The sequence below is a fragment of the Zosterops lateralis genome (assembly GCF_965231275.1).
Source record: "Zosterops lateralis genome assembly, chromosome: 4".
Classification (NCBI taxonomy): domain Eukaryota; kingdom Metazoa; phylum Chordata; class Aves; order Passeriformes; family Zosteropidae; genus Zosterops; species Zosterops lateralis.
In genome coordinates, this window is record NC_139765.1 from 19,500,973 (window position 1) to 19,526,644 (window position 25,672).

The window sequence follows — 25,672 nt, forward strand, 5'->3', positions numbered from 1 at the left end:
ACTTATCTTGTATCTGAGTCTCTCTTGTTTAGGTCTGTTACTTCTTGTCCTAACCAGACTGAGTCCAAGTTATTCCTTTCCTCCTCGTGGAATTTCTTATGTATTTACATATCTACTCTATCCTGTTTCCCCACTCCACCCAGTTCATCTCACCCCTGCAACCACAACTCCGTGCAACAGAGAAACAAATGTCATTTTTTTCATTGTCTCCTAGATGCCAGCTATGTTAAAATGTTGTTTCTTATTCTGTTTTTTAAGGGCTACTCCCAGCTCCACCCTGGCTGACTCCATGTATCCCCTGCCCAGTGCTCCTCCTGGTGCATCATTTGCTGATGTCCATGGCATGCCTTTTCCTAATTAATTCTCAAGCCATTCCTTGAAAATCATATCTACAGCTCCCACAGTAAATAGCAGAGTGCAGCAGCTACAGGTCACTCACTTTGCTTCAAGCTTCCCAACTCATGTACTTGTCCCTGAGTTTGGGTTGTCCCAGTTAATGTCTCATATATGCCCCAATTGTAACCTGGCAGTTGTGAGATAAAATGTGGAAGTCTCTTCGATCCTGTCTGCATTCCCTGGTGATTTGGAGACAGTTCTGCAAGCCTGGCCCTTTCCCAAGCATCTGTGGGCAACAGTAGTGTGTCCTTGGGAAAGAAAGTTTAGAAAAACAGTGGTTGTGTCCCTGTGTGTCACAGGTTCCACACAAGGGTCTGGAGAGCACAAGCTCAGCCCCAGCCATCAGACCATGTGCATGTCTCTGTGTGTGTGTGTGTGTGTGTGTGTGTGTGTGTGTGTGTGTGTGTTGGAGGGGAAAGGACTGAGAGTTTTCATTTCAAGATTAAATTCATACAATAGCCAGACCTTTCAGCTTTTTCATGTGAACAGTGATTTATCACTACACTTAAAGAATGAGTCAGGAGCAAACAGATTCATCACATGCCGTCCTTTTGTGCCAGAGCGGCAGCGAGCAGCTGTGGCAGCTATGCAGAGGTCAGGTCCTGTCACAGAGCCTCTGCCGTGGGAAGGCAGCACAGCTCCATCACCCTCACCCCACTATGACTGCTGAGATCCCAGCCCAGGGTTTCATTCGTTTCTTCTTGTTGTGACAGAATAAAAAAAAAAGGATTGACCATCTATTCCCCTTCTCCCTCTTCTTTTCTTTGGTTGCCTGGAAAGACAGTGCAGAGTGCTCTTTGTACATGCAACACAAAGCTCCAAAATCATATTCTATAAATTAAATCCCACCAGCATAAAGATTGCTTGTTTTGAGTGTTCCCAGCTCAAGACTTCTTCAGCCCTCCTTGAAGATTTCTTATCTCTTGCATGTGTTGCACTTAAACTCAGTCACTTCAGTTTTGCCTGCCCTGTGTTTGTAATATTTCCCCATAGCTTCAGAACAGCAACAAGCATAGCAGCACATCCTTCACCCTCGATATGGCCAGGCCATAGGTCTTTCTGCCCGATCTTCCTGAGGACTTCCAACTTTTCCCTCTCCTTGTACAGAGGAGACTCTTTACAAGATGTATACATTTATCTTACTAACCCCAAACCCTATGTATGGTATGGGTCCTGATACCAAATAGTTCTTATTAGGGAGGATGGAAATGGCATCCCAAGATGTTTGGGATTATACAGGAGGTGACATTGGAGGGGAGCTGGCTCTTTTCTTCCTGGATCCATACCTTGTGTGACAGAGTTTTAGACGGATTAAAAAGCTGGTTTTCATATACAGCTGTGCCATTTGGTGTCAGTCTCCGATTTTTCAAGATTTTGAATCCACAGTCCCCACAGTAATGTTGAATTATCTCACCCTTCAGTGCTGTACCCTTCTCTGAGTGCACACAGACACACACGGACAAAGTTGAGGATATGCGCAGGAAGAAGAAGGAGGGAATGTATGAAGCAATTCAGGATTTTTGGCAATACAGTATTAGCAGCTACTGTGTATGACTGTTTTACTTTCAAGAGCTTTGATCCTTCTTTTTATAGTCCTGGTGCATTCTCTGCAATGAGAACTGAAAATTGTGTGGTTATCTTGGTCTGCAATACAAAGAATTGGGGAGAAAAAAGCATATTCAGCCTAATCTTCTCCATAGGGCAGTAGGTTCAATGCATGAAATTGAGAAAATAAATCAGCTTTGTAATATTTCAAGAGTTTCTTTCAGAGGATATAGTTTGCTTCTAAAATGTTCTCACTTGGAAAAAACACTCCTAAGTTAATATTAGTTTTATCTTCTATTATCCAGCCACTCTCCAGAGACATTTTCAGAACAAATTCATGTTCTACTTGTCTGTCCAGAAATTTTCAGGGAAGATATTAAGTATTTCCATCTCCAGGACACACAATGTACTTTCTCTGAACGAATATGAATTTTTGGTATGCTCCTCATTTGAGTGCTCAAAGTTTTTGAAGAAGTTAAGTCAAAAATATATACAATGAAATGGGAAGTAAATCAAAGTATGAAAAGTTGCAAAGCTATTACTTAAAAAAATGTTGCAGTTAAGGTCAGTTTAATAAAATCCCTTTATCGAAAATGCAATTGTTCTTTTAGATACAGTGTTTTGATTTTCACAGCTACAGTTGTCTATCATCTGTAGAAATTTGCACAGAGTAATAATTATTTTTGATGATTTAAGAAATGTTTGGACTGTCAAGTATAAAAAGTTGCTGGTTCCCCATTATTGTCTAATGCTGAACATTTTTAAGAATACAATCTAGAACTTGGTGTATAGCACATATATATACACAAAGTTGGGTAGTTATGGATGCAAATTGTAAAAGCCAAGTCTTAAAATAGTCTGTATCATGTTTGTAACTTCAAGGCTCTCCATCAAGGTTGCAAGAATCTTATTCACACTTTTCATGTGAAAAACAGGATTGGAAACATACTTGCAAGTAACCTCATGCTCAAAAATCCCCCACCCTTTTAGCATCTGGGAAAACAAAAGTAATACTGAAAAACATTTTGTATATTGTATAACAAACACTATCCTAGAACTCAGATGGTGTAATTGATAGGCTGGGAAGGAGAGCTGATAATAACTGAGATTTCAGACAACTGTCTCTCTCAGTGTCACGCAACCAGGACCATTAGTGCCACCTATAGTTAGTCTGACAGTTCTCACTTTAAGACCTTTCTTTCTGTGGATTCTGAGGCTGCTACACACACCCCTTCTGAACAAATACTATTAAGAAGAATCTGGTGGAAATGAGCTCTGTTTTTAACAGCACTGGATAGACCCAGCTGAGTGTCAGGAGGTTTTTAATTGATGGACCACAGATGAGCAGCATCTGCAGCAACTTGCACAGTTCTAGCATAGGACACAAACCAGACCTCCAAACCTCCAAACCACGAAGGTTACTGAAGAATTAAAGGCAGATACAAAGGCTTCATTAAGGCAAAATTGAAGAGAAAAACCAGTTTGGCAGGGAATGGGCCGGCGAACACCATTCACAATATTTATCCTCTTTATTCCATGCTAAACTAATTTGGATAATTTTGCCTTTCAGTCTGCCATGATCAAATGTCATGTTAGCAGTCCCAGCATTGGCTGATTACAGTAATACAGAACTAGCTGCAGGCAAGAAATAGAAATAAACAAGACCCAGCCTGGTAAATGTGGAGGGTACTGCTTTCCACCATTTTTATAGTGAGACAGAATGTAATTAATGGGCTTTTTGAATGACATTTCAGTATTTCCATTTCTATTTGAAAAACTGCTTTCAATGCAGGTACCTATGAATTGAATTGATCTCTGCACCTAGTTTTCAGTACACTACTATATTCAGGAAAAAAAAAAATCCCACGTGTTTAAAGCTGTACTTGCTGCTTGGCCATCAAGCTTGGAAAGGTCTTCAAAGATTACTTTTTCCTGCTGTGCCTAAGTAACCAGAAGGGAATACCTCCCATCTCATTACTCTGGTTTACCTTGAACAACCTTTGCCTGTAATGAGTTGATGACTGCCAGTTGGTCAGCATATGCATTTCTGGTCAGTATATTCTCTAGTGCTCTCCTCAGAAAGTCCTCCTGCCCACCATGCACACACACACCCCCACCTTCCACTGAACAGAAGATATCCACATGAGCAGGGTGTGCTGGACTTTCCTCCTTGTTGTTACTTTACAACTGCTGGAGATGAGAAGCTTCTGGGATCAGACTGTCCCCAGACTACTTTTTTTCTTTTTCTTTTAATGCCACTGAGCTTAGAAGTATCCCGCTGCTCATGTTGCTTCACTGTTCACGTTGGTTGCTGCATCAGAAAAGGAAGGAAAGCTTTGATCTTGACATGCCCTTCTTCTCTGTCCCCCTTTACAACTTCTGCAGGAAAACAAAAACATGATTAAGCGCATCTCTGGTGTCAGTCCTTTCAGGGAAGAACAGCTGCTTTTATCAGATGTCTTCCCAAAACCTTTAATGCCCTGATGAAGTCCAAGTTGAACTGTCAGAGGACACACCCGAGCACTGATTTTATCACCATTCCCACACTGCTCTCAGGGTAATCTGCACACAGGCTTAAAATTGTCCTCTTCCAAAGTGGATGTAGGCTATTACTTACTGTGGTTTCTAGAACAGAGGGGTCAGCAGGGACCTCTGGTAATGAGCACAGGCATAGTCATCAGTGTCTAGGCAGCAGCTGCACACTCACAACTCTGTTGTAGCCACATCTGTTACAGCTTTGGAGGAAGACAGTCCTTTACTCTAATCGTTTATCTTGTCCTTCACCATCCATGGGTTTAAAGATATCTGTTTCTTGGATCTTCTTCTCTCTGGCTGCTTAAATTTGTGGCATATATTTTCGTCATTAGCTATGAGCACATTTGCACTTTTTCCCTGTCCAAGTGGACCTCTAGTTTAAACAAATGTATTTCCAGTCTCATTTAAACTTACTGTTTCCTCAGTTCCCCTCACCAGCTTCAGGAGTGAAATTATTATGTGGCTTTAAAGCCTTGCCTGTAACTTTAAATGAAAAGGAACCCAACTCACTGTTAGTGTATAGTTTCAAAATACTAAAATGAAAATGCTCTTATGATTACCTTCTGTGGTGCTGTAGACTCTAGGGGCCATAGAGCATGTCCTCTGTGTAAAGGAGAGTTTGGTGGTTCTTTCAGGATTCCATTAAAGGCTCTCAGGTGCCTTACCAGACCCTTCATTAGAGCAGGGCCAGTGTGGCTTTCCTACCAACCACTCCTTCAGCAAGAGGGCTGTTCCCATAAAACCTTGAGGAGAGCCAGCAGGACTCTGTGCCTCTGGGGGAAGCAAGTAGGTCAGCTCTTCCAGGATGCATCAGCTGTGTTAGTTAGCTGCAGAAGAAATGGGCTTTGATGCACTTGGCATCTAAGATAGTCACTAGATTGGCATTTTTACTTTTTTTTTGTTTTAGTAAACTGAAGTCAGCAGGATAGAATGAAACGAAAGTCGGGCTTTCTATTTCCTACGTGGCCCTTCATCCATCAGCCATACTAAAGGGTGCTGTGATTGATTAGAACTAGACAATCCCCTTCTACTGTTGCATTGTTATTTCATATGCATTCTGTCTGCCCCCAGGCAGGCCAGAGCACATGCACAGCTCACCCTGGGGTGTTGCTGTATGCTTATAAATGTAGCTTTTATGTAATTTCTTCATATTTTTTCCATATTAAAAAGAGCAAGAGGAAAGTACCAATTGAAAATGCACAAGTGTAATCTTCTAAATGAATTTAATGTAGTAAAAAACTCATTGGTAATTGCAAATACTAAGGCTACGTTTTTTCCCCTTACTCTATGTGTCTGAAAAATCTCATTAATGTTAATGTATGGGGAAGAAGTGCTTAGCCTATTGATGCAGGAACGAAATCAGGAGCAAAGCACAGATCTACAAAGATTCATCTGCAGATTAGGGTCTGAAGCAACCATTAGATTATCAAATCTGGCCTTCTATCTAATACAGACCATAGAATCTCATCAACTTAATTCTGTATTTATCCTAAGAACAGCACCAGAAAATGAAATACAGTGCATTAACATATTATAATGCAGCAATATATTCAGGCATTTCTCTTTTTTTTACTTTAAAACCTGGGGTAAACAGCACTCCTGTGCTATATGATTTTTGATGAAAATCTGCAGGAGAGATTTCAACTTTTTATCTGCAAAGGAGAATTTGTATATCTGTGTGTTTGCATAAGGTTTTGTTTAGTTCTTTGAAAACTATTGACTGGTAACTAATCAGTATAGAGCTGGTTGAGATTGATTACTTCTGCTTTGCTCTGAGGACATATAAATTGAAATAGGGATTTTTAATTTTTCTTTTAACAGAAAAAGCAATTTTCTTGAAAAATCTGTGTGGTCCCTGACAACTGTTTCCTAGCATCTAATTTGGAAACTCCCTGCCAGTCAGTTTTCCTAGGAAGCATGAAGCTTATTTCACATCTGGCTTCTCATCTCTTTGACTATAACATAAAACTGCCCTTGAAGTGCACTGGAGAGGTATCCAGGGGAATACCACACACACACACAAAAGACAAGCCAAGCTGTCTAAAAGAGCTGCACTGGGCTACTGCACATTTTAACCACTACCCAGCATTTTATTGAACAGAGATGAGGAGCTATTAGAGAATTCAGAGGAGAAGTGGTGGGTGGGACTGCGCAAAATACAGAGGTCCTAGGCTTGGCACATATACACTCTCTTGAAGAAAATGTCCTCCTGCCCAGAGTTAAGCTGCACCAGCCCCTCTGTTGCTCATCCCATGGAAACATTTCTCTGCAACCCACCACAGCCTAGATAGAGGGAGAGTCTCTGTTGCTCACATGCTGTAAAAGCTTTTGCTGCCCTTTGGGTGGGTGAAGCTTGGGCTCTTAGTGCTTGTCAACAACAATGCCATTGCTATTTCTTTTCTATCCAAAGCTCAATAATCCTGTGGCTGGCTTGGTCCCATTTTGGAGTTTCATTTGGGTTTTGACTCTAAAGTTCATTCGGATCCTGTTCTTTGAGTTTTGATGGGTTTTTTAAGTATAAATCATGGCTACATACTGCTAATGAAAGAGAGATTTGACCTGTGACTGCAGGAACTGGAGATTCAGTATGAACTCCCAAGCTTGTGGAAAACCATTTGCCAAGGACAGAGTTTTGCCTGGCATGTACCGGTTTTGTCTGGTATACTGGCAGGGAGGAAGACCCCTATAACCAAAGAAACACACATAGCAGGTGTATAGAGTCTACATTGCCTCAAATACTTCTTTTCAGTGTCCTGTGATTCATTTCAATTCAACAAGAAGGTACAAGATAAATATTTTTGAAAGACTCAGCATACAAGAAGGAATCGCAGACCTCCTTGCCTATCAAATAGGAAGGTCAATACTTGCCTTAATTATTGTCTTTGAAGCTAAATTAATTATTGAGTATAAGGCTCTTTGAAATTCACAGGTAAATGGTGTTAAATAAATGTAAACAACATTACTAAAATCTTCCCACTGTTGCTTTGATGCAGTTTATTCTCAATAAGTAATAAGGTATTTGCGGCAGTGATGATAGGGCTGCACAGCAAAACCCCATGCCATGCAGACACCTCTGAAAAACCAAACACAAGAGCTCTGCACTGGCTTGGTCATCATATCTGAATGAATTTTCCTCTTGGAGGGTAACAGGAATATCCATGAGCTTCATTTATTCTGGCCATAGCCATATAAGCCATATTCAAGGTCATAGCCAAGAAACAAGCCATGACTATTAAATTTTCTAACCTAAAAGATACCAGTAACAAGAACACACAATGTTTTCATTTTGTCAAATTTTCCAGTATCTCCCTACCCCATCTTGGCAGCAAAAGGTCCAACACTGCTGTAGCTGTGGGTTGGACTGCAGAGTGGACTCCAGATTTTTTTCCAGGCCTAAGAGAAGCAGTGATCACATCTCAGGATGAGGGTTCTGTAAATACACTTGCCACCTGTGCTGTGTGAGCACTTGTGCTCCTTCATGTTGTCTTCAAAGGAAAGCTCTGGATGCTCTGTGAATAGCATTTAATCAGTGTGTATCAAGAAGTTTGGGGACAAAAACAGTTCGTCTTCGAGAATAGTACCAGTTGTACTCAGCCACATAATTAATCATTCCATGCAGGGAAAGATCTGCTTTTCTATGAATTTGCCTAGTAAGCAAAGTAGGCATTGAGTGTTTCCCAGCCCATGACCTACTGGTGCCTGTGCTTCCTTTGCAGTTGTCCAACACAGCAATTCTTCATCAGATCAGACGAGACCAAGTGACCGACACATGCCGAGCAAACAGTGTGTCCAGCAGGAAGCGCCGTGTGCTGACACCCAACGATCTCAAGCACCTGGTCGTGGATGAAGATCATGAAATGATCTATTGCTATGTTCCCAAAGTGGCCTGCACAAACTGGAAGAGAGTCATGATGGTTTTGACGGGAAGAGGCAAGTACAGTGATCCAATGGAAATCCCGGCCAACGAAGCCCACGTGTCTTCAAACCTGAAGACCCTCAACCAGTACAGCATCCCAGAGATCAACCACCGCTTGAAAAACTACATGAAGTTCCTCTTTGTTCGCGAGCCTTTTGAAAGACTGGTGTCAGCCTACAGGAACAAATTCACCCAGAAGTACAACACTTCCTTCCACAAGCGATATGGCACCAAAATCGTGAGGCGCCAGAGGAAAAACGCAACCCAGGAAGCTCTGCGGAAAGGTGATGATGTGAAATTTGAAGAGTTTGTGGCATATCTCATAGATCCACACACCCAAAGAGAAGAGCCCTTCAATGAGCACTGGCAGACTGTGTACTCCCTCTGCCACCCTTGCCACATTCATTACGACCTCATAGGAAAGTACGAAACACTCGAAGAGGATTCGAATTACGTTCTCCAGCTGGCGGGAGTGGGCAACTACCTGAAATTCCCCACCTATGCAAAGTCTACGAGAACTACTGATGAAATGACCACAGAGTTCTTCCAGAACATCAGCTCTTTGCACCAAATGCAGCTGTATGAAGTCTACAAACTTGATTTTTTAATGTTTAATTACTCAGTGCCAAGCTACCTGAAATTGGAATGAGGGATTGACTGGGGGGAAAAAGGGGAGAGAAAGCCTGTTTTATTTAAGATTTTTATTTGTCATAATAAATATGGAGAATAGGTTATTTTGTAAATTAATATTTTCTTTTTTTGAATGATGCTGCGAGCAGCACAGTCAAAATTATTTAAATCAACTGTAAGAAAGGACAGCTCTCTTTGCAGGATAACGGGATTGTGATGATCTAGCTGTAGAAATTAATAATACTGCTACACTGTTTAAACAAATGTTAATTGTGTTCTGGTGAATTTCATTGATCTTGCAGTCCTCCAGTTCTAATTAATGTTATTTATACTTATTTAAAACATTGTCTCTTGGTAGGTTTCACTTCAGCAGCAGAGGTAAGATAACATGTGGACAAAAGGAGTCCGGTTTTGTGCTTTCCTCAACTGAGCTTGTTCTGGGTAATAATATTCTTCTATTTACCTTTGATGCACGTAAATATGGGAATGGTTCGGGACACTACACGCTTTGAGAAGAGTGGTGAAAATAAGTTCTTTAGAAAGTGATGTTGCGCTCAATACCAGTACAAAATCTACCTTTCTAGGCCTGAAAAGGAAAAGTAACTCAGATTTGGGTAGATTCATGGTATCTAAAACCCATGACTGAAAGAAATGTGAATGTATTTCTTAGGAAGAGAAACCACAAACCTTTTTTAAGTCTGAATGAGTTTATGGAGAATATGACCACACCCATTGTATCCTCATTTGAAGCCTCCCAGCCTGAATGAATTGGGGATGGTCCACCAGAAAAGAATCAGCATTTGGAAAGTGACTTTAAGAGATTTTTTGAATGCCCAAAGCAATTGTCATTGACTTAATTCATATCCAGGATGGAGCTGTGAGGACCTTCATATTCTTCAAGTCGTGTATCCCTAATTGATCTAAGATGGGCAACCAAAACTGGCTGAAGAGTCATGATAAGTTGCTATAAACAATCTGGGCATGTCATTTGAAAATTGAAACAGTCATCCTTATGTTGATTCTCTAAGCATGAAAGGCGATATAAAAGGTCTCATCTTCCTACATGCTGGTTTCGTGACTTTTTCCTAGGAAGAAGAAGCTTCTTTTTCAGTTGATACCTAAATGCAATTGACAGGAATTTTTCAAAGTTCCAGTGAGTTAGAAATTCATCTAAATCATCTCTAGTGTAAGCCCATGACCTTTTTTCTTAAGGAGAATGTCTCAGTAGCAGTTGTTTTGTGTTTAACAGCTTTTTGGAATGGCACATTGTTTTGGGTAAGCAGATAGTAATCTATACACAGCAGATAAACAAAGAAAAATGGGATTTCAGTGTGGATCTGTTAGCCAGCTAGTGGGAGCAGAAGGTCACGCTTCTCCCCATGTTTGCTTCAGTTGAACGCAGGTGAGGCAAGGCTCTGTAGCCACCTCAGTGCCCCGCAGCTGATGGGCAAAAGGAAGCAGAGGCTAAATTGAGGCATTTGTGAAAATAGAAAATCTGGTTTTAAGTTGATAGATGGTTAAAAATGGGGAGTTTAACTTGTCTATGTGTCAATCTTATGATCAAAACAAACCCTTTAAAAAATGACTGAGAATTAAATAAACTCAGCTGAAGGCAGAGCTGTTTCAACAGTATCAGAGCCAGATCCTGAAAAATGTCAAATTGTACAGTAGCCAGTAATATCCATTGAATTATATTAGTTTCCAGGACACAGATGTGATTAAAGAAGAAAAATAGTTTGCATTTTATTTGATAAAAGTAAGTTGCTGAATAAATCTCATTGAAAAATAAATTAACATAACAAACAACAACTGAAGTCCTTTCACAATTGGATTTGGTCTTAGCCAGGATTCAGGTCATTATTTTTTTCTATCATAGCATACAAATAAATCTCTTATCCATTCTGGAACAGCCACAGTTTTCATAACCCAGGCCCTATCTATAACTTGGAGCACTGGGCCAGTGGCTGACAAGGAGCTGGCTGGCTGTGTCTGACCCCTCTGAATTCCTGATCCATTGCTAATTGTTGTTTTACTTTAAAGCAGTTTAGTCTCATTTAGACTATGTAGGGCCGTTGCAGGTGCCTCTCACAGTGTACCTGGCTCTCTTCTGTTCCTAGTTCAATGGCTGTATGTTTGTTAAAAAAGCAACTGTGTGAGGCAGGTTCCCTTCCCCCCCAATACTTCCTACAAGCTATTTGTGTGCTAGTTTGGTCTTGCACCCCACAGTGCTCATATTTTGGTCCAATTTTTTTCTCAGTTAGCTGTTAATCCATCCAACAGAATGTGATGTCATTTTTTTCATTAAAGACAAAAGTTGCTTCAGAAAGTAAATATTTGAAGAACAGGTTGTGCTTCCCCCTTTCGTTTTTGTACTTTTCTCTGGCATCATCACTGAAATATTCTCTGTAGTTTCACAACTTTGGAGACACAAAACCTCTATATGGTAGCTGTGATAGAAAAGCTTCAAGTGCAAAACACATTCAGGAGATGTGAGGGGTGACTGTTGCTCCAGTTGGGATTTTTAGCAACAGCTTAGGGTTAGATTACCCAAATTCTGTCTCCCCACAGAGGGTAGCTCTACAGGTGGATGCTCAGCACTAAGAAGGCTTTTATGTGGACTTCAGTGGGTGCCTGAAGTCACTTGCTTTTGAAAAACCTTGATCCCAAACTATTACAACCTGGCTATTTAGTATGTTATATCTATTTTGAGATGCTGTGAATGGGCTGTAGATCTGTGTTACAAATGGACAACTGACAAGCTGGATATGGTTGTGTCCTGTGCAGTGAGCAGCAAGCCCGCACAAGCTCAGAGCAGGATGATAAATGTTAAGGAATAACCATTTCTTTTGGCCTATTGGCTGTGCTGTTTTGTCTGAGCCAAAAAAATCTCTCTTCCCACTGCAGCCACACAGGAGAACATTCAGGGTTGTTCATGCTTATGTCAGTGAGCTGGCAGCCACCACCTGCAGTGGAGGGCAGCCAGGGAACAGGATTGGCTTTACCCTCTTAACTCTCCACTGGGTTTCCCAGCTAGAGGAGAAGAGGGGCTGGTCTGCTCCTGAGTTCTGCCTCTCTCCTGTGTCCATTTCTGCTGTGGCCACAGCTGATCCTGGAAGACAATTGGGCAGCATGGAGCCACAGCAAAATGTCAAATACAGACATGCCTGGGGGTCTGCAAGGGCCACCCAGGAAGCTGCTGTTGTAGAAGGGTGTGCATTAATTATGTTGAGTAGTGATGAGCACAGAGAGGACCCAGCAGGAGAATTCCTGCTCCCCACCTCTGTCCCCAGCCCCCTCAAAGCTGCTGGAGCAGTGATGCTCATCTCTGAGCACCTGATGCCTCCCTGTCATTTGGCAGGGCCAGCGCTGAGCCCAACAGTGCTGGTGGCTCTGTACTTGGCACAATACCCACAGCCGCGTCCCCTCAGATGGCCCCAAAGCACCTTAGCCTGGAGTGCAGGCTGGATTTGGCCCATCTGAACATTGTGGTGGCTTCTGGGTGGTAGGATGTCTCCCCAAACCTGGCTCAGTCCATGCTTTAGCCTCGTCATAAACCACGTCCATTATGACAGAAATGTGCAAACTGCCTGAACCATGCACTGTGTGAGACAAGTGAAATAAATAATCCACAAGCAGAAGTGCTTTTAGAAGTAAATTAACCCCAGATGTTTTACAGTTACACTGTAGTCTGCTGCACTTTTCAGGTACAAAAAGGGACTGTCCTTACTATTACTCTTGTTACAGAGAGTGTTATTTTCTTACATGCATGCACAATACAATGTGTACGAATAATTTAACATCAATGTGGGGTTGGATTTTTTTTTAACCTATTTGTATGCAGTAGAAGGCTTGTTGTAGAAAAGTATCTCCTCATACTTAAATATACTGTTAATAAAGAAAAAAAGATAAATTATACATTGCCAACACAAGTGTGAACTGCTCATGAATCTTTCCTTAAAAAAGCCATTCAAGCCTGATTATTTTTCTAAGTAACTTGAATTAAATTGAAGAAAGAAAATTTCTCTCTGTGTGCTTTATTTATGGCTCATGCTTTGAGGGTGGATTTTTCAGGGTGGGATTTTTGTCTGCACAGCTTTGCCTTCTCACCTGCCTTACTGTATATTGTAGGCAGGACACACTGAAAATTCAAATTATCTACTCCTGTGGAGCAGGAGAAATTCCTTGGTGTGGTGGGGGTCAGAGCAGCCAGGGAACCAAGCCCAGGCAAGACGGAACCAGCAGCTACAGAACTCAACCACAGAGGGAGGGAGGGAGCTGGGGGCTTTGCAAAATTGAAATCACACACACACAAACCCAGAAACTTCCATTTTGGGGTAAGAAATGGTCTCTCTGCACAGCTCTTGGGTGCACAGCTTTTGAGGTATTTCCTTCACTGGTTTTAAGATAATGGAAAGAAAAGACCAGTCCCTGATACTGCCACAGAGACTGACAAAACTGGATTTGTACAAGTGGAAGGAAATGAGGATTTCTCCTTTTGGCAAGCCTCAATTTTTCCATTAAATAATTGCAAATTTACAAAATCCCTTCCTGCTGGTATCCAGCAGCTGCCCTGTGGTACCGGCCTCAGGCAGCTGCTGTAGGACAGGAGATCTGCAGCAGCAGGGCTGTGAGCAGCACCCTGGCACTGGGACATGGATGTGGAGCACTGGGGGATGTGACAAAGTGGCAGAATCCTGCACAGCTGAGATGTCCTCCAGCCCAAATCAGAGATGAAGTCCAGTAGAGATGATGCAAAGTTTGAAGAAAGACTGTTCCTGTGGTCATAACATGCTCCCTTGTGCAGGCATGAACTCCGACACTTCCAAATCTTTGTTTGGATGAAAACACATTTCATTCAATTTCATCATAATTACATAACAATTAAAAATATGGGTGTTGGAGTCCAGGGCATCCCTCTGGGCGCCCTGGGAAGTCACAGACCTCGGTAGAGAGGCCTGGGACCCAAAAAAGAGGGTCTGGGGTCTGTGCAGGGGGATTTGCCTGGCACAGAGCCCAGGAAGACACAGGCTTTGATTTTGGTCCATGAGAAAAACATCTAACACAGAGAAGAATTGCAAGTCACAAAGGTGTTACTGAGAGTAGTGTAGTTATCACTGTGCAGAAGATTTTGTAGTTATGGATTTTTAGAATGTAGATGCAAAGGGACAAGATGGAGATTTTAGGGTGGAGCCCTGGGTTCTTCTTCTTCTCCCTTGGCATCCATCTTCTGTAGTGACGTGGGCACAAAATAGTTTCAGTGGATTGGATCAAAGTAGACACGACCCTGTTAGTATAGGTGATAGACATTGGCATAGAATTGTAAACAATGGGTACGTAGTTATCTGTATAAGAGGTAGCGACCTCCCATCACAGGGGGGAGTCGCCTTGTGTCCGAGCTGCTGAGAACACCATGGCCGGACACAGGGGAGTCGCCTTGTGTCTGAGCTGCTGTGAACACCATGGCCGGACACAGAGAATTGTAAGATAAGAACTAATAAACAACGCGAGAAACCAGAAAACCAAGACCTTGAGACTCCCTTCATTCTCGCGCCGAACACCGAGCTCAGCACAGAACACAGAGACACAGAGTCAGACAGCAGACCTAAATCCTTCAGAGGTCAAGAGGGAAAATCACTCCCTTCGTGCCCACACGAACCACCAGCCAGCCTTGGAATCTCGGGTGAGGAAACAACCGGATTGAAACCCCGAGAATTGGCGTCCCTGGGTGGGCACATGGATGGGCACGAACGGGCACGAATGGACACAGGTGTGGGCAGAATCGGTGCTTTCCAGTGGACACAGCAAGACCTCTGAAGGAAGGAAGACAAGCTGAGAAGACGGGAAGAAATCTCTAACCAGAGACGGCAGCTGATTGCAAATTCACCTCGGACCGACGAGTTCCAAGGGCCCAGGACTCGTCTCCTGAAATCTGCAGGTCGGTGATCAGGAAACCTCCGAACTGAATTTGAGAACACCTGCACTGCATTCTTCAATTTTGGTAAGAACAGTTAAATTTAGAACACGGGGGGAGACCCTCTCCCGGGAAAAATAAGGGAAAACCTTCTCCGTGCAGCAGCAGAGTAGCGGGGAGGGAGGAAGAAACACCTTACCCGCTGGCCTGCAGCCAGCACCGGGTTTGTCTGTTGCCAGCCGCGAGCAGCGGGTTCTTTTGCTGGCCGGCAGCCAGGCAGGTCCTGTCGTCTGTTATCAGCAGACGGGTCTCATACACCTCTTACAGGAGGTGGGGAAGGGGAGAGCCATCAGCCTCCTCTGGGATTTAATAGGAAAGGGGAGATACCAGCACCCTCAGGATTACCGCAGGGAGGTCAAAAAACCCTCGAGACAGGAGAGTCAGCAGGTCTCCTTGAGTTTAGCACAGAAAAGCCAACAACTTTCCCTGGGTTTGCCACAGTCCTCAGGAATTCAGTCCCAGAAATTCATCTCGGGAAAGTCAAAACTTCTAATCCATCCCAAGATAAGGACATGCTTGTTTTCGAGGCGTGTTCCGTGAGCACGGGACACTTGCCGCAGCAGTGGGGGAGGGAGAAGTGAGACAAAGTGCATCCAGGAGTCTTTGCAGCCCCCCTCAGACACAGTGCGTTCAGACACAGCCTGAAAGTTTTCCACTGCCCTTTCCCCTTCAGCGCAGGGACAGACAGAGAGAGGGGGGAAGGGGGAGTGGAGGAGACACCAGGAAAACAGGGAAAACAAGCCCAGATCGCGTCAGTGGTGAGAGATAACACTGCGGCGTGTGCGCGCGAAAGCGATCGCGATGGGGGCGGCCGGGGAGTGCCCCGTGTCGGGACAGCGCGGGGGCGGCGCGGGCGGAGCAGGGCCTGTGTCGCGGAGCGCGAGTGAGGAGCCGGAACAGGCAGAGTTGGAAACTACAAACCCCAGAAAGCCTTGCGACTGGTGCATGCGCAGTGGCAGAGCCAAGATGGACGGCGCAAGTGCAAAGCGGGAAACTACAAATCCCAGAAAGCCTTGCGGCAGGCAAGGAGCAAGTAGGATGCAGCTCGAGGATCACGATCGCTCCAGGCGGGAGAAACCCCAACAGAGAGCAAGACGGGGAGCCCTGGGGGGCGGGTTGAGAGAAGACACTCCTGCGGGCAGTGCCGAGGCAGGCGGTGCCAGCGCAGGCAGGACCGGGGCAGGCAAAGGCAGAGCAAGCAGGGAGGAGGCGTGGCCAGGGCGGAGAGTTTCTCCAAGGCGCCACCCCCTCAGAGCGAGCGCTGCGAGCCTGACCCCGCCCACAAGCGGCACTTTGACATTGTCAGTCCAGTTCCCGCAAGTTTTCCTTTCAGCAAAAGGTAGCCAAGTTTCCCTTGAATCCACTGCACGCACCCTTTCTTCATTTATCCTTCGGCTACATGCTGGCTTTACCCTTTTCTTGGAGTTTTAAGGTCTCCACTCCTCATCCAGGAGAGGGAGGGATGCCGGGGAAGGCAGTAACCCTCGGGGTTAGGAGGGGCTGCATTCAGGCAAAATAATAATTCAATTAAAGTTACAGGTTTTGTGAATTCAGAAGCAGAGATCTGGAAATCATTGGATGTTTGCAAAGCAGCTGCATGATCAGGAGCAAAAGACTTATTGTCATGACATGGAAAAGGATTTTTGATTATAGTGTTGATGTATTTGGATCCAAGTTGATTTGTGTTTTAGTATTGTATTGACATTAGAAGGGATTTCTATGTGGTTTTAAGTTTAAGATTTGTTAAGTAAGTAAAGTTGAATTTAAGATAAGGATTGATAAAGTTTAAGTAATAGATTTATATTTTATAAATTTAAAGTTTTATTGTATGTAAGTTTTAAGTGTATTTTATGTTAAGATAAGTTAAATAAGTTAAGTATATTAAGTTATAAGATAGATAAGATAAATAAGTTAAGAGAATAAGTTTTAAGATAATAAGTTAAGTTTTAAGTTAAGTAAGTTAAAGTTAAGATAATAAATAAGTTAAAATAATAAGGTAATAAGTAAGATAAGTTAGTAAAATAAGATAAGTTTAAGATAATAAGTTTTAAGTAATAAGTACTGTGAATTGTATCATGATACATTTCAAAATTCTTCATGTTCTTTAGTTGTTTAAGCATTTCATAATTGTTGTTGTTAAGAGCTTTGTTCCAAAAATGTATTAAAGGATATCACTCTAGATAAGGCCAGGGTTTTGGCCACACTTTGGCTTTAACTAGAGGAGAGATGTGTTCATCAACAAGCACAGATGTTGCATGTGAAACTTTTCCTGATGGATTTCAGGTTTTAACAAGAGTTGTGCATTTTCCATCAAAGTACAGTTTTAACTAACCTATGGCAAAGAAGTAGCTTTTGTTTCTGCAGATACAGAACACAAGTGAATTTCTGCAAAGAGTGTGGAAATCATGTCAGGCGAGGAAGCTCTGATGGCTTCAAGAGTGGAGAGGAAAGCAGGCCAATGTGAACCAGTGTCAAGACTGCAGACATCTTTCATTCTGCGTGCAAGGACTTATATCTTGCGTTTTCTTTTCCTTCTGTATTGCATGAATTTGTCAGATGGTTCAGAATCAATTCACGAGAGCACAGAGCGGTTGGGAAATGGAGTGAACAAACTCGGAGAAGAAACCGGATCACAGATGAATGGCACGTTTGATTTCTTCAATCTTTCACTGTTGTGGAAGAAAAATTTGAAAACAATTGTATGTATTTTATTGAGACTTGTAATTCTTCTCACGATCAAGTCGTGTTTGCTTTAATGCATATGGCAAAGCAGCCAAAGAGGTGTTTTTTGTGAAAACAAAGGGGGGAGATGTTGGAGTCCAGGGCATCCCTCTGGGCGCCCTGGGAAGTCACAGACCTCGGTAGAGAGGCCTGGGACCCAAAAAAGAGGGTCTGGGGTCTGTGCAGGGGGATTTGCCTGGCACAGAGCCCAGGAAGACACAGGCTTTGATTTTGGTCCATGAGAAAAACATCTAACACAGAGAAGAATTGCAAGTCACAAAGGTGTTACTGAGAGTAGTGTAGTTATCACTGTGCAGAAGATTTTGTAGTTATGGATTTTTAGAATGTAGATGCAAAGGGACAAGATGGAGATTTTAGGGTGGAGCCCTGGGTTCTTCTTCTTCTCCCTTGGCATCCATCTTCTGTAGTGACGTGGGCACAAAATAGTTTCAGTGGATTGGATCAAAGTAGACACGACCCTGTTAGTATAGGTGATAGACATTGGCATAGAATTGTAAACAATGGGTACGTAGTTATCTGTATAAGAGGTAGCGACCTCCCATCACAGGGGGGAGTCGCCTTGTGTCCGAGCTGCTGAGAACACCATGGCCGGACACAGGGGAGTCGCCTTGTGTCTGAGCTGCTGTGAACACCATGGCCGGACACAGAGAATTGTAAGATAAGAACTAATAAACAACGCGAGAAACCAGAAAACCAAGACCTTGAGACTCCCTTCATTCTCGCGCCGAACACCGAGCTCAGCACAGAACACAGAGACACAGAGTCAGACAGCAGACCTAAATCCTTCAGAGGTCAAGAGGGAAAATCACTCCCTTCGTGCCCACACGAACCACCAGCCAGCCTTGGAATCTCGGGTGAGAAAACAACCGATTAAACCCCGAGAATGGGGAATGGGAAGGAAAAGAGAAAAAAAATCAAGCAAGTGAAGCCAGCAGCAGAGCAGAAACCAAAGCATATGCTCGCCAGCCAGCAGCACTGTGCCTTTCACTAGCTGTGATGTTACGCATCATCACGTACAAGACTCTTGATGCCACACAAAAATATCTTGCTTTTCCAGTTGCATTTACAACTTTGCCAAAGACTGAAAAAATTGACATATTAAAGTCTGGTTTTATTTCTCAGTGCACTAAAAGACGTATGCAAATGCCACCTACCCAGATTGCATGCTAATCAGTTTTAAAAGGAAATCTATTTTAAAAGAGGAAAAATCAACTTCATATTCTCTACTGGCATAACAAGAGGCCAACTGTTTCACCTATTACTTGAAATGTCACTCTACTGGTGTGCTCCAGCCTCTGGACTCTGAGATTCAACTCACTGTCGATAAAAAACTTCTGCTTGCCAAGCCAGAGTCATTTAGGACCAAGAGTAGTGATGTATACAGAGAGGAAAAAAATATAGAAAATATTATTGTTCCTTTACACACTGTTCAAAATATATTTTGCCAATATTTTAATAACATTACTGACTTTGACATTGACTGTCCCTATTTTTTTGACTAAAAGCAACTTGAGCTAACATTCCTTTAGGTGTTCAGGAACACACATCCTATCACTATGCAACAAATGGACAGATCATTTTGGAAAATGAGACATAGCACTTGCAGTAAAATTATGTGGGTTTGAAAATATCATTTCAGAGTTTTTAATTAAAAAACAAACAACCAGCAAAGCTGTTTTCCTTAGCTAGAGAAAAAAATCAATCCGAAGTTTATGCCCTGGTTTCTGTTTTTTTCAGTAATACATAAAGCTGTCAGGGTAACATACAGCTGAATAATAAGAGTTTAACCATTAGGCTTTGGGCTTATTCTAAAAACTAGACTTTTAGTGTGACAATTCATTACTTTTTAGCAGAAGGAGGTTTCTGTACTATCAGCAGGCATTTGCAGCCCTACATCAAGTCAAAATCTGCAACCCACAGCAGCCCCAATTTCCCATAAAAGCTTGTGCAAAGTCAGGGTTTAACCTTTACCTAACCCTTTCTTAGGCTCAATTTATTCAGACTTTCAGTAGCAGATAACTAAGTAGAGGGTTATTTTTAAAGTGATTGCTCTATGGATGAAATCAATCACTGCATTTTTTACTATTTTTTAAACTTCAAAGAAATTAATTTAGAAAGAAAGGTCAAATCAGAACAAGCAGCCATGCTGTGGAGAGACAAACACTCTTTGCAGAGGTGTCCAGGTAACTGCTGAGATCTCATTCAAGAAAAACAAAATGTATTCCTTTCAGGAATTACAGCTATTCATGATTTATTAAGAAATTTTTCTTCAGTTATATGGAAGAACATAACAACTTCACTAGCTTGCATTAATTTTACAATGTGCTTTTCTAGTTTATCGTGGAAATGTTCCTGCTCTGTGTGCAATATGGTTTTACATGCTACATGTAGAATTCCCAAAGCAAATGCTTTTAAAGCCTCCCTTTTTCCCTCAGAAAATTTTCAAAAATTAAATCCACAATTTTTTAATGAAAAAATCTCTTGAAGTCAATGGTGCAACGATTAGAAGGAGACACAGCTGAGCGCAATTCAGGTGAGAAAATAAGTCTGTATAGCTGCAGAAAAGTGGAAATGGCCCTCCTATTCCTTGTCCTGTGTTAGAAAAGGGATTCCAGATTATTCTGTGGCTTTCAGAGGCTTCCTGGAGGGAAGACAACTGCCCTCAGAGCATAAAGAAGAGTGCATTGGTCTTCCCTAGTCCAGAGCTGTAAGCCATACCTTCCTAAAAGCAAAACAGGGGGAAAAAGAAATCTCTTTTTTTGTGGGGCAGGAGCTTTCTATATAGGTATGGACAGGATAAAATGGGTTACAAATAGATATCCTTATCTAGCAGGAGACTTGACCATGACTGGAAAAAGTCAAGATAACTAAAAAATGAGCTTTTGCTGAACATCTCAATTCCATAATATGCCAGAAAACTGGATGCAATGTAGTTAGAGCTGAATGAGAATAAAAAACTAGAAAGGTGAACATTCATTAGTTTTGTCTCATGTCATTGTGAGAGGGTTCCTATGGTAATAGGACATTTTTCTCCTCGTAATGAATGCTAAAAATGTTTGTTTCTCTTAGTGCCAGTCTAAAAGCTATACAAATTCCAGAGGTATTCACCAACATTTGTGCATTCATATGCTTTGATGCCAAGGCTCAACAGTCAGGCTCAAAGTAGGGAGTTTATTTCTCCCTGAGAGGTGAACACTGTCACAGCTCATGTCAGTCTCATGTATGGGGCATGTAACCATACATGGGGTCTAACAGAGCTGCATATCCTCCTCTTTATAGTAACCTTACAGGGCTTCCAAAAAGTTGGGTTTTGTTGTTGTTGTTGTTGTTTTTTTTGTTGTTGTTTTGTTTTTTTTTTTTTTTTAATGAAGCAGCTTTCTTATGTGGGAATAGAGCAAAGGCCAGCTAGAGGTTAAATTAGGGAATATGTATGGGTTTTTTGGATCTGAATTCACAGCATCTTAGAGCTTTCATTTTGAACAAATAATATGCAGGTGTTTTAAAGGCTTCTTTTTTCCAACGACCTCACTCTCTGCTGTTACAGGGGGATCATACTCTCCATACACATGTGATACACTTACACACTACCATAGTACCCAGTGGCCTTTAGTGGGTTGGGTCTGAAAAAGCCACAATAGCAAAGCATGAGACAAAATGGATGAAATAGAGAGAGCTGATCGGCCAATCTTCATGTATCAGACAAATACAGAGGCTGCTTTTGTCTCCAAATCCTCCAAACCTTTGTCCACAAATTGGTACCTAGCTGATCCCAGTTACCTAAATGTGGTCAAGCTTAGCAAGCTCACTTTGATTCTGGAAATCCTCCAAAATCCAGAGGTATTCATCTATTTTAAGTGAAAGCTACCCTTCATCTCCCTAGAACCACAATTAATCAGACATGTCTGTTTTCCTATATAGTGAGTAAAAATTGGTTCAGTCTTCAAACCAATTGACATGAAGTATGTTCTGATGTTATTGCAGAATTCTGGATTCTTCAAGGTAATAAAATAATTAGTTGTGTCAGCACTGAGAAAACAGAAATAAAAAGGGGGAGAAAAGGGCTTTGGATGATCTAAAGTTAACCATAGTATGAGGATTCATAGGAAACTAGTGGATGATTGCTTCTCAAATATAAAACAAGTATTATTGTTCATAAGTTTTGAAATACTATTTAGAATGTCACACCTATTAAAATAGTATTCTACTATGCATTGGGACATGGCAACAGTTTCATTAATCTGAACGAGGAGGTGACAGAAAAAAGTTAGTAAACAGACAAAATCTTTTTAAAGATCCTATTCATAGTAAAACTTAGAAAGTAAATCTGAGAACTTAGCATAATTAAATCCTGAGGATCTGTTCCGAAGTCAGTATATGTCTACCATATAATTCATTCAGGATTTCATTTGCACCCTATTTCACTTGCAAAAAGCAGATTTCAAATTATTCAAGGAAAGCACTTCCTTGACCTTTTAAGACTTTAAGCAACTCTTAAGGAGGAAACAATCTCCCAAAAGAGCAAGTAGAAGCATGCTAAGTAAGGAAGAAGCATATTTCAAGTACAGTTTGGACTGAGAAATAAAAGCATAAACAGAGGATATGATGAACTAGCCTGTATAATAAATAAACAACTAGCAGGATTTGAAATCAAATCTTTTTTTTAGCTGCAGAGAAGGTAAAGCCCATCCAGCCCAGCAAATGCTGAATGACTCCTGCTCTTGGGTACCCACCCAGAATATGGCAATCTTGTATATTTAGTAAACACACTGGTTCTTAGCTTTAATTGAGAATTATTAATGCCTTGCTAATATTGGATTCCCCAGAGAGTTCATGCACAGCATGCATGATGATCAAATTTAACAGAAAAACTTTCCTTTAGGACTATCAGATTGAGGCTTTAATGACAAAACACACCTCTTTCCTAGTTCTTTACCAACCTATACATACAAAACACTGATTTTTTAAACTTCAAATACCTAAGGGAAAATGATAATCCAAAAGATTACTGAGCAACAGACTGACGTGCTTAGGAATGGATTAGAAAACACAATTAAAAAACACGATTATGGTATTGCAAAAAACCCTACAATTATAGTGTTGCAAAAAATCTAGCCTGAAAGAAAAGAAAAGCCCCACTAAGAGACTCTACAGAGTCTCCAGTCCTTTTGGTACTGTTTGTGACCATTACCTTACTTTTTTCAAAGAAGATTATTATAATTCAGTTACCACAATCTGTTGTCATTTTCTGCACCTCTAAAGAGATCATCGCATTTGTAATAGCATTTTTACCATTACAATAATAAGAAGAAATTTCAAATGCTTCATTTCACAAAGTACTTATACTACTGTTTCCTGACATGTATTCCAAGCTATTCTTGCACTTAAGATTGAGGTTTTTTGTGATATTCACAACTGAAGTGAAATAGCAAATATGTTAAAAAGATGATAGGTCTTATTTTGAGTCCTGATTTGGCAAACTATACTGCATTTGTAAAGCCTTAATCCTCATGGTCTTCTAATCTTTGCATGAGAAAAGTCTAATTTTGTTTGCAAATTGTAAAAAGAAGTTAAATTAATTTGCTGCTTGCCAGTTTGTCATCAACATTCTAAAAATCCCAGTGAAATTAATATATTAAACATGGGAGTGAGAGATAATTTTGCCAATTCAAACATCATAGACAAGGTGTTTTTTGCTATAAAAATCAAAATATTGATCTACATACATTAAAAGAAGAATTGTCCCCTAGTGTCAAAGAGCATAATAAAGCAAAGGAACAATCCTGGCTATATGATTACTCTAAAAAGAAGCTTGAGTCATTCAGTAGCTGGAATGATAATTTTCAAAGCATTACACAGGAGGAGAAAACACCTATGGTATGAAACACTACTGACTCCACATTTTAAAGCTGCGCCTGGCTGTACTTTACAAATGAGATTATCCCTTTTCATGCACACTCACAGAGCCATTGAGATGGTCACAGAGTTCTTCAGAATGGAAAATTACACACATTTCAAATGACCTGCCTGTACTTCTACTTACCTTAGAGATATTTCTGAAGTAGAGGGAAAAAAAGAGCAGACAATAAGAATGGCCAAACAAGAGCACTCCAAGAGTTGCTCAGCATCATGTTACAGACAGTAACTTGTAAGTCTTCTGGCTGGTCTAGCTCATCAGCAGAATGAAAATGGAACAAGAAGTTCCAGGAGGAGCTTTAGGATGACCCACAACTTAAATGAGGTGAATGAGCTGATATAAGCAAGAATAAAAGGAAGTGCTCCATGCTGATTCAAAAGCGAAGAGATGTGAATCAGCCATCGCTAAAGAAGGTCTGAAAGAATCTTCTAGCAGGCTGAGAGGACGAAAAGACTCCATGAATTTTAATACCAAGAGTCATCATTTTATCTGCAAGATTATAAAATATGGCTGCTTTAACAAGATAATAAGATAACAAGAGACAGTAACATCTCAGGATGTCCCTTTCAATTGTATGTTTTAAGCAGTACAAAAAGCACATTATTTGTCTCTGACAGAATTTCTGCTAACATTTCTTACCCACACATGCAGAGAAGTAATTCACTATAACTGGGCTGTGTTTAAAAAATCAAGTAGGTAGAACAATTGGAAGAGGTTCACTTGACTAAAGTTTAAAATGGTTTAGAGAGTCCAGCTTTTGAGTACTTGAAAAAATTCGCTGGTATCCAAGCAGTCTTTCATGCCACCTCCCATATTATCCTCACGGCTGGAATATATGAAATATGCTAAGAGCTCTTTGCCTTCTTAGCACAAAGTAGCAGAGTTTGCAAAGCCTGTGTCCTGGGTTGCAGTGTAGAATGTACACAAAGTATTTATTCTATCACCATCTTCATGAACTGTTGAAACCAGGTGGGCTAGTGTTTTCCCAAGCCCCCTGCCTCTTCTGCTAATGGCCTTTGGGGTGTCTTCTGCTAATGACCTTTGGCGTGTCTTCTGCTAATGGCCCATTAACGCCTGGCCCATGAGTCACAGGTAACTCCCTCCAGGGGTTATCTCTGTTTAATGGGCCATCAAGGACCCACTTCACACTCCTCATCCTATTGTGAGATGCTCTGCCCAGAGGGAGGAGCCAAGCATTCTCACCTGGATATAAGCTGGTATGTGGGACAGTGCAAGTAGCACTTACCCACTGGATTCCCAGAGGACCAGAGCTACCAGACCTTTCTACAGGATCACTGCTTCAGGAAGAGCACTTCACCTGGACTGTTTCCACCATCCTACTCAGGTTGTATTCTGACTCTGTCAGTGATCCTTTGTGTTACTGCATTTATTTTATTTTATTTTTACCTTTTTACCTTTCTTCTTATTAAATTATTTCTCTGACTTGGAGCCTCTCATTCGTTTTGCTTTCAAACCACAACAGCCTGTAAGTTCCTAAAATGCTCCTTTCACATAGGAATCAAACCCCTTTCCACATCATAGATTATTTATTCCTTGTTCTTCCAGATGTCAAGGTTTTCGCTGTTTTATCAGTGTTGCACTTCTTTCCTCACTCAAGCTTCTCTTTAATCATATCTGAGAGCATTCTTTTTTTTCCAATCACTTCCACCCTCCCCTAAAGTATCTCTTTTTACAGCTCTTCCCCAAGTCCTTTCAACACAAGTTGTATTTTTCTTCCCTTCCTGAGAAACAAGTTTGGCTGTGCCTTTTGATTCTTTTCTTCAAGTAACTTCCTTCTGTTTGCTCTTGCCTCTCATAATGAATGCTGTGTGAAAGTTTGCACCTTTTTCTTTCCCACAATATGGGTTTTGCTCTCTCGACCATGCTATGGACTTTCCCCTTTTTGAAGTACCAATTTTTCCCATTACACTTTCCCATAATTTATTGTTTCCAAGCCCAGATTATTTCAGTCTGGCTCTATATTTCCCTTTTTCAAATTTTACTTAATTTTACCCATGTACCA

At 41.5% G+C, this 25,672-nt stretch overlaps 1 protein-coding gene across 6 annotated transcripts in view; it reads left to right on the forward strand.

Annotated features, from left to right (window-relative positions):
• CHST11 (carbohydrate sulfotransferase 11) overlaps window positions 1–13,040 on the forward strand; it is a 168,516-nt gene extending 155,476 nt beyond the window's left edge. For all 6 annotated transcript variants that reach the window (XM_083860199.1, XM_083860200.1, XM_083860201.1 and 3 more), the window contains one exon: window positions 8,193–13,040. In XM_083860199.1, coding sequence (XP_083716325.1) covers window positions 8,193–9,041 — 849 coding nt within the window. In that variant the 3' untranslated portion in view covers window positions 9,042–13,040. The remainder of the gene's footprint in view (window positions 1–8,192) is intronic.
• The last annotated feature ends 12,632 nt before the right edge of the window (window positions 13,041–25,672 follow it).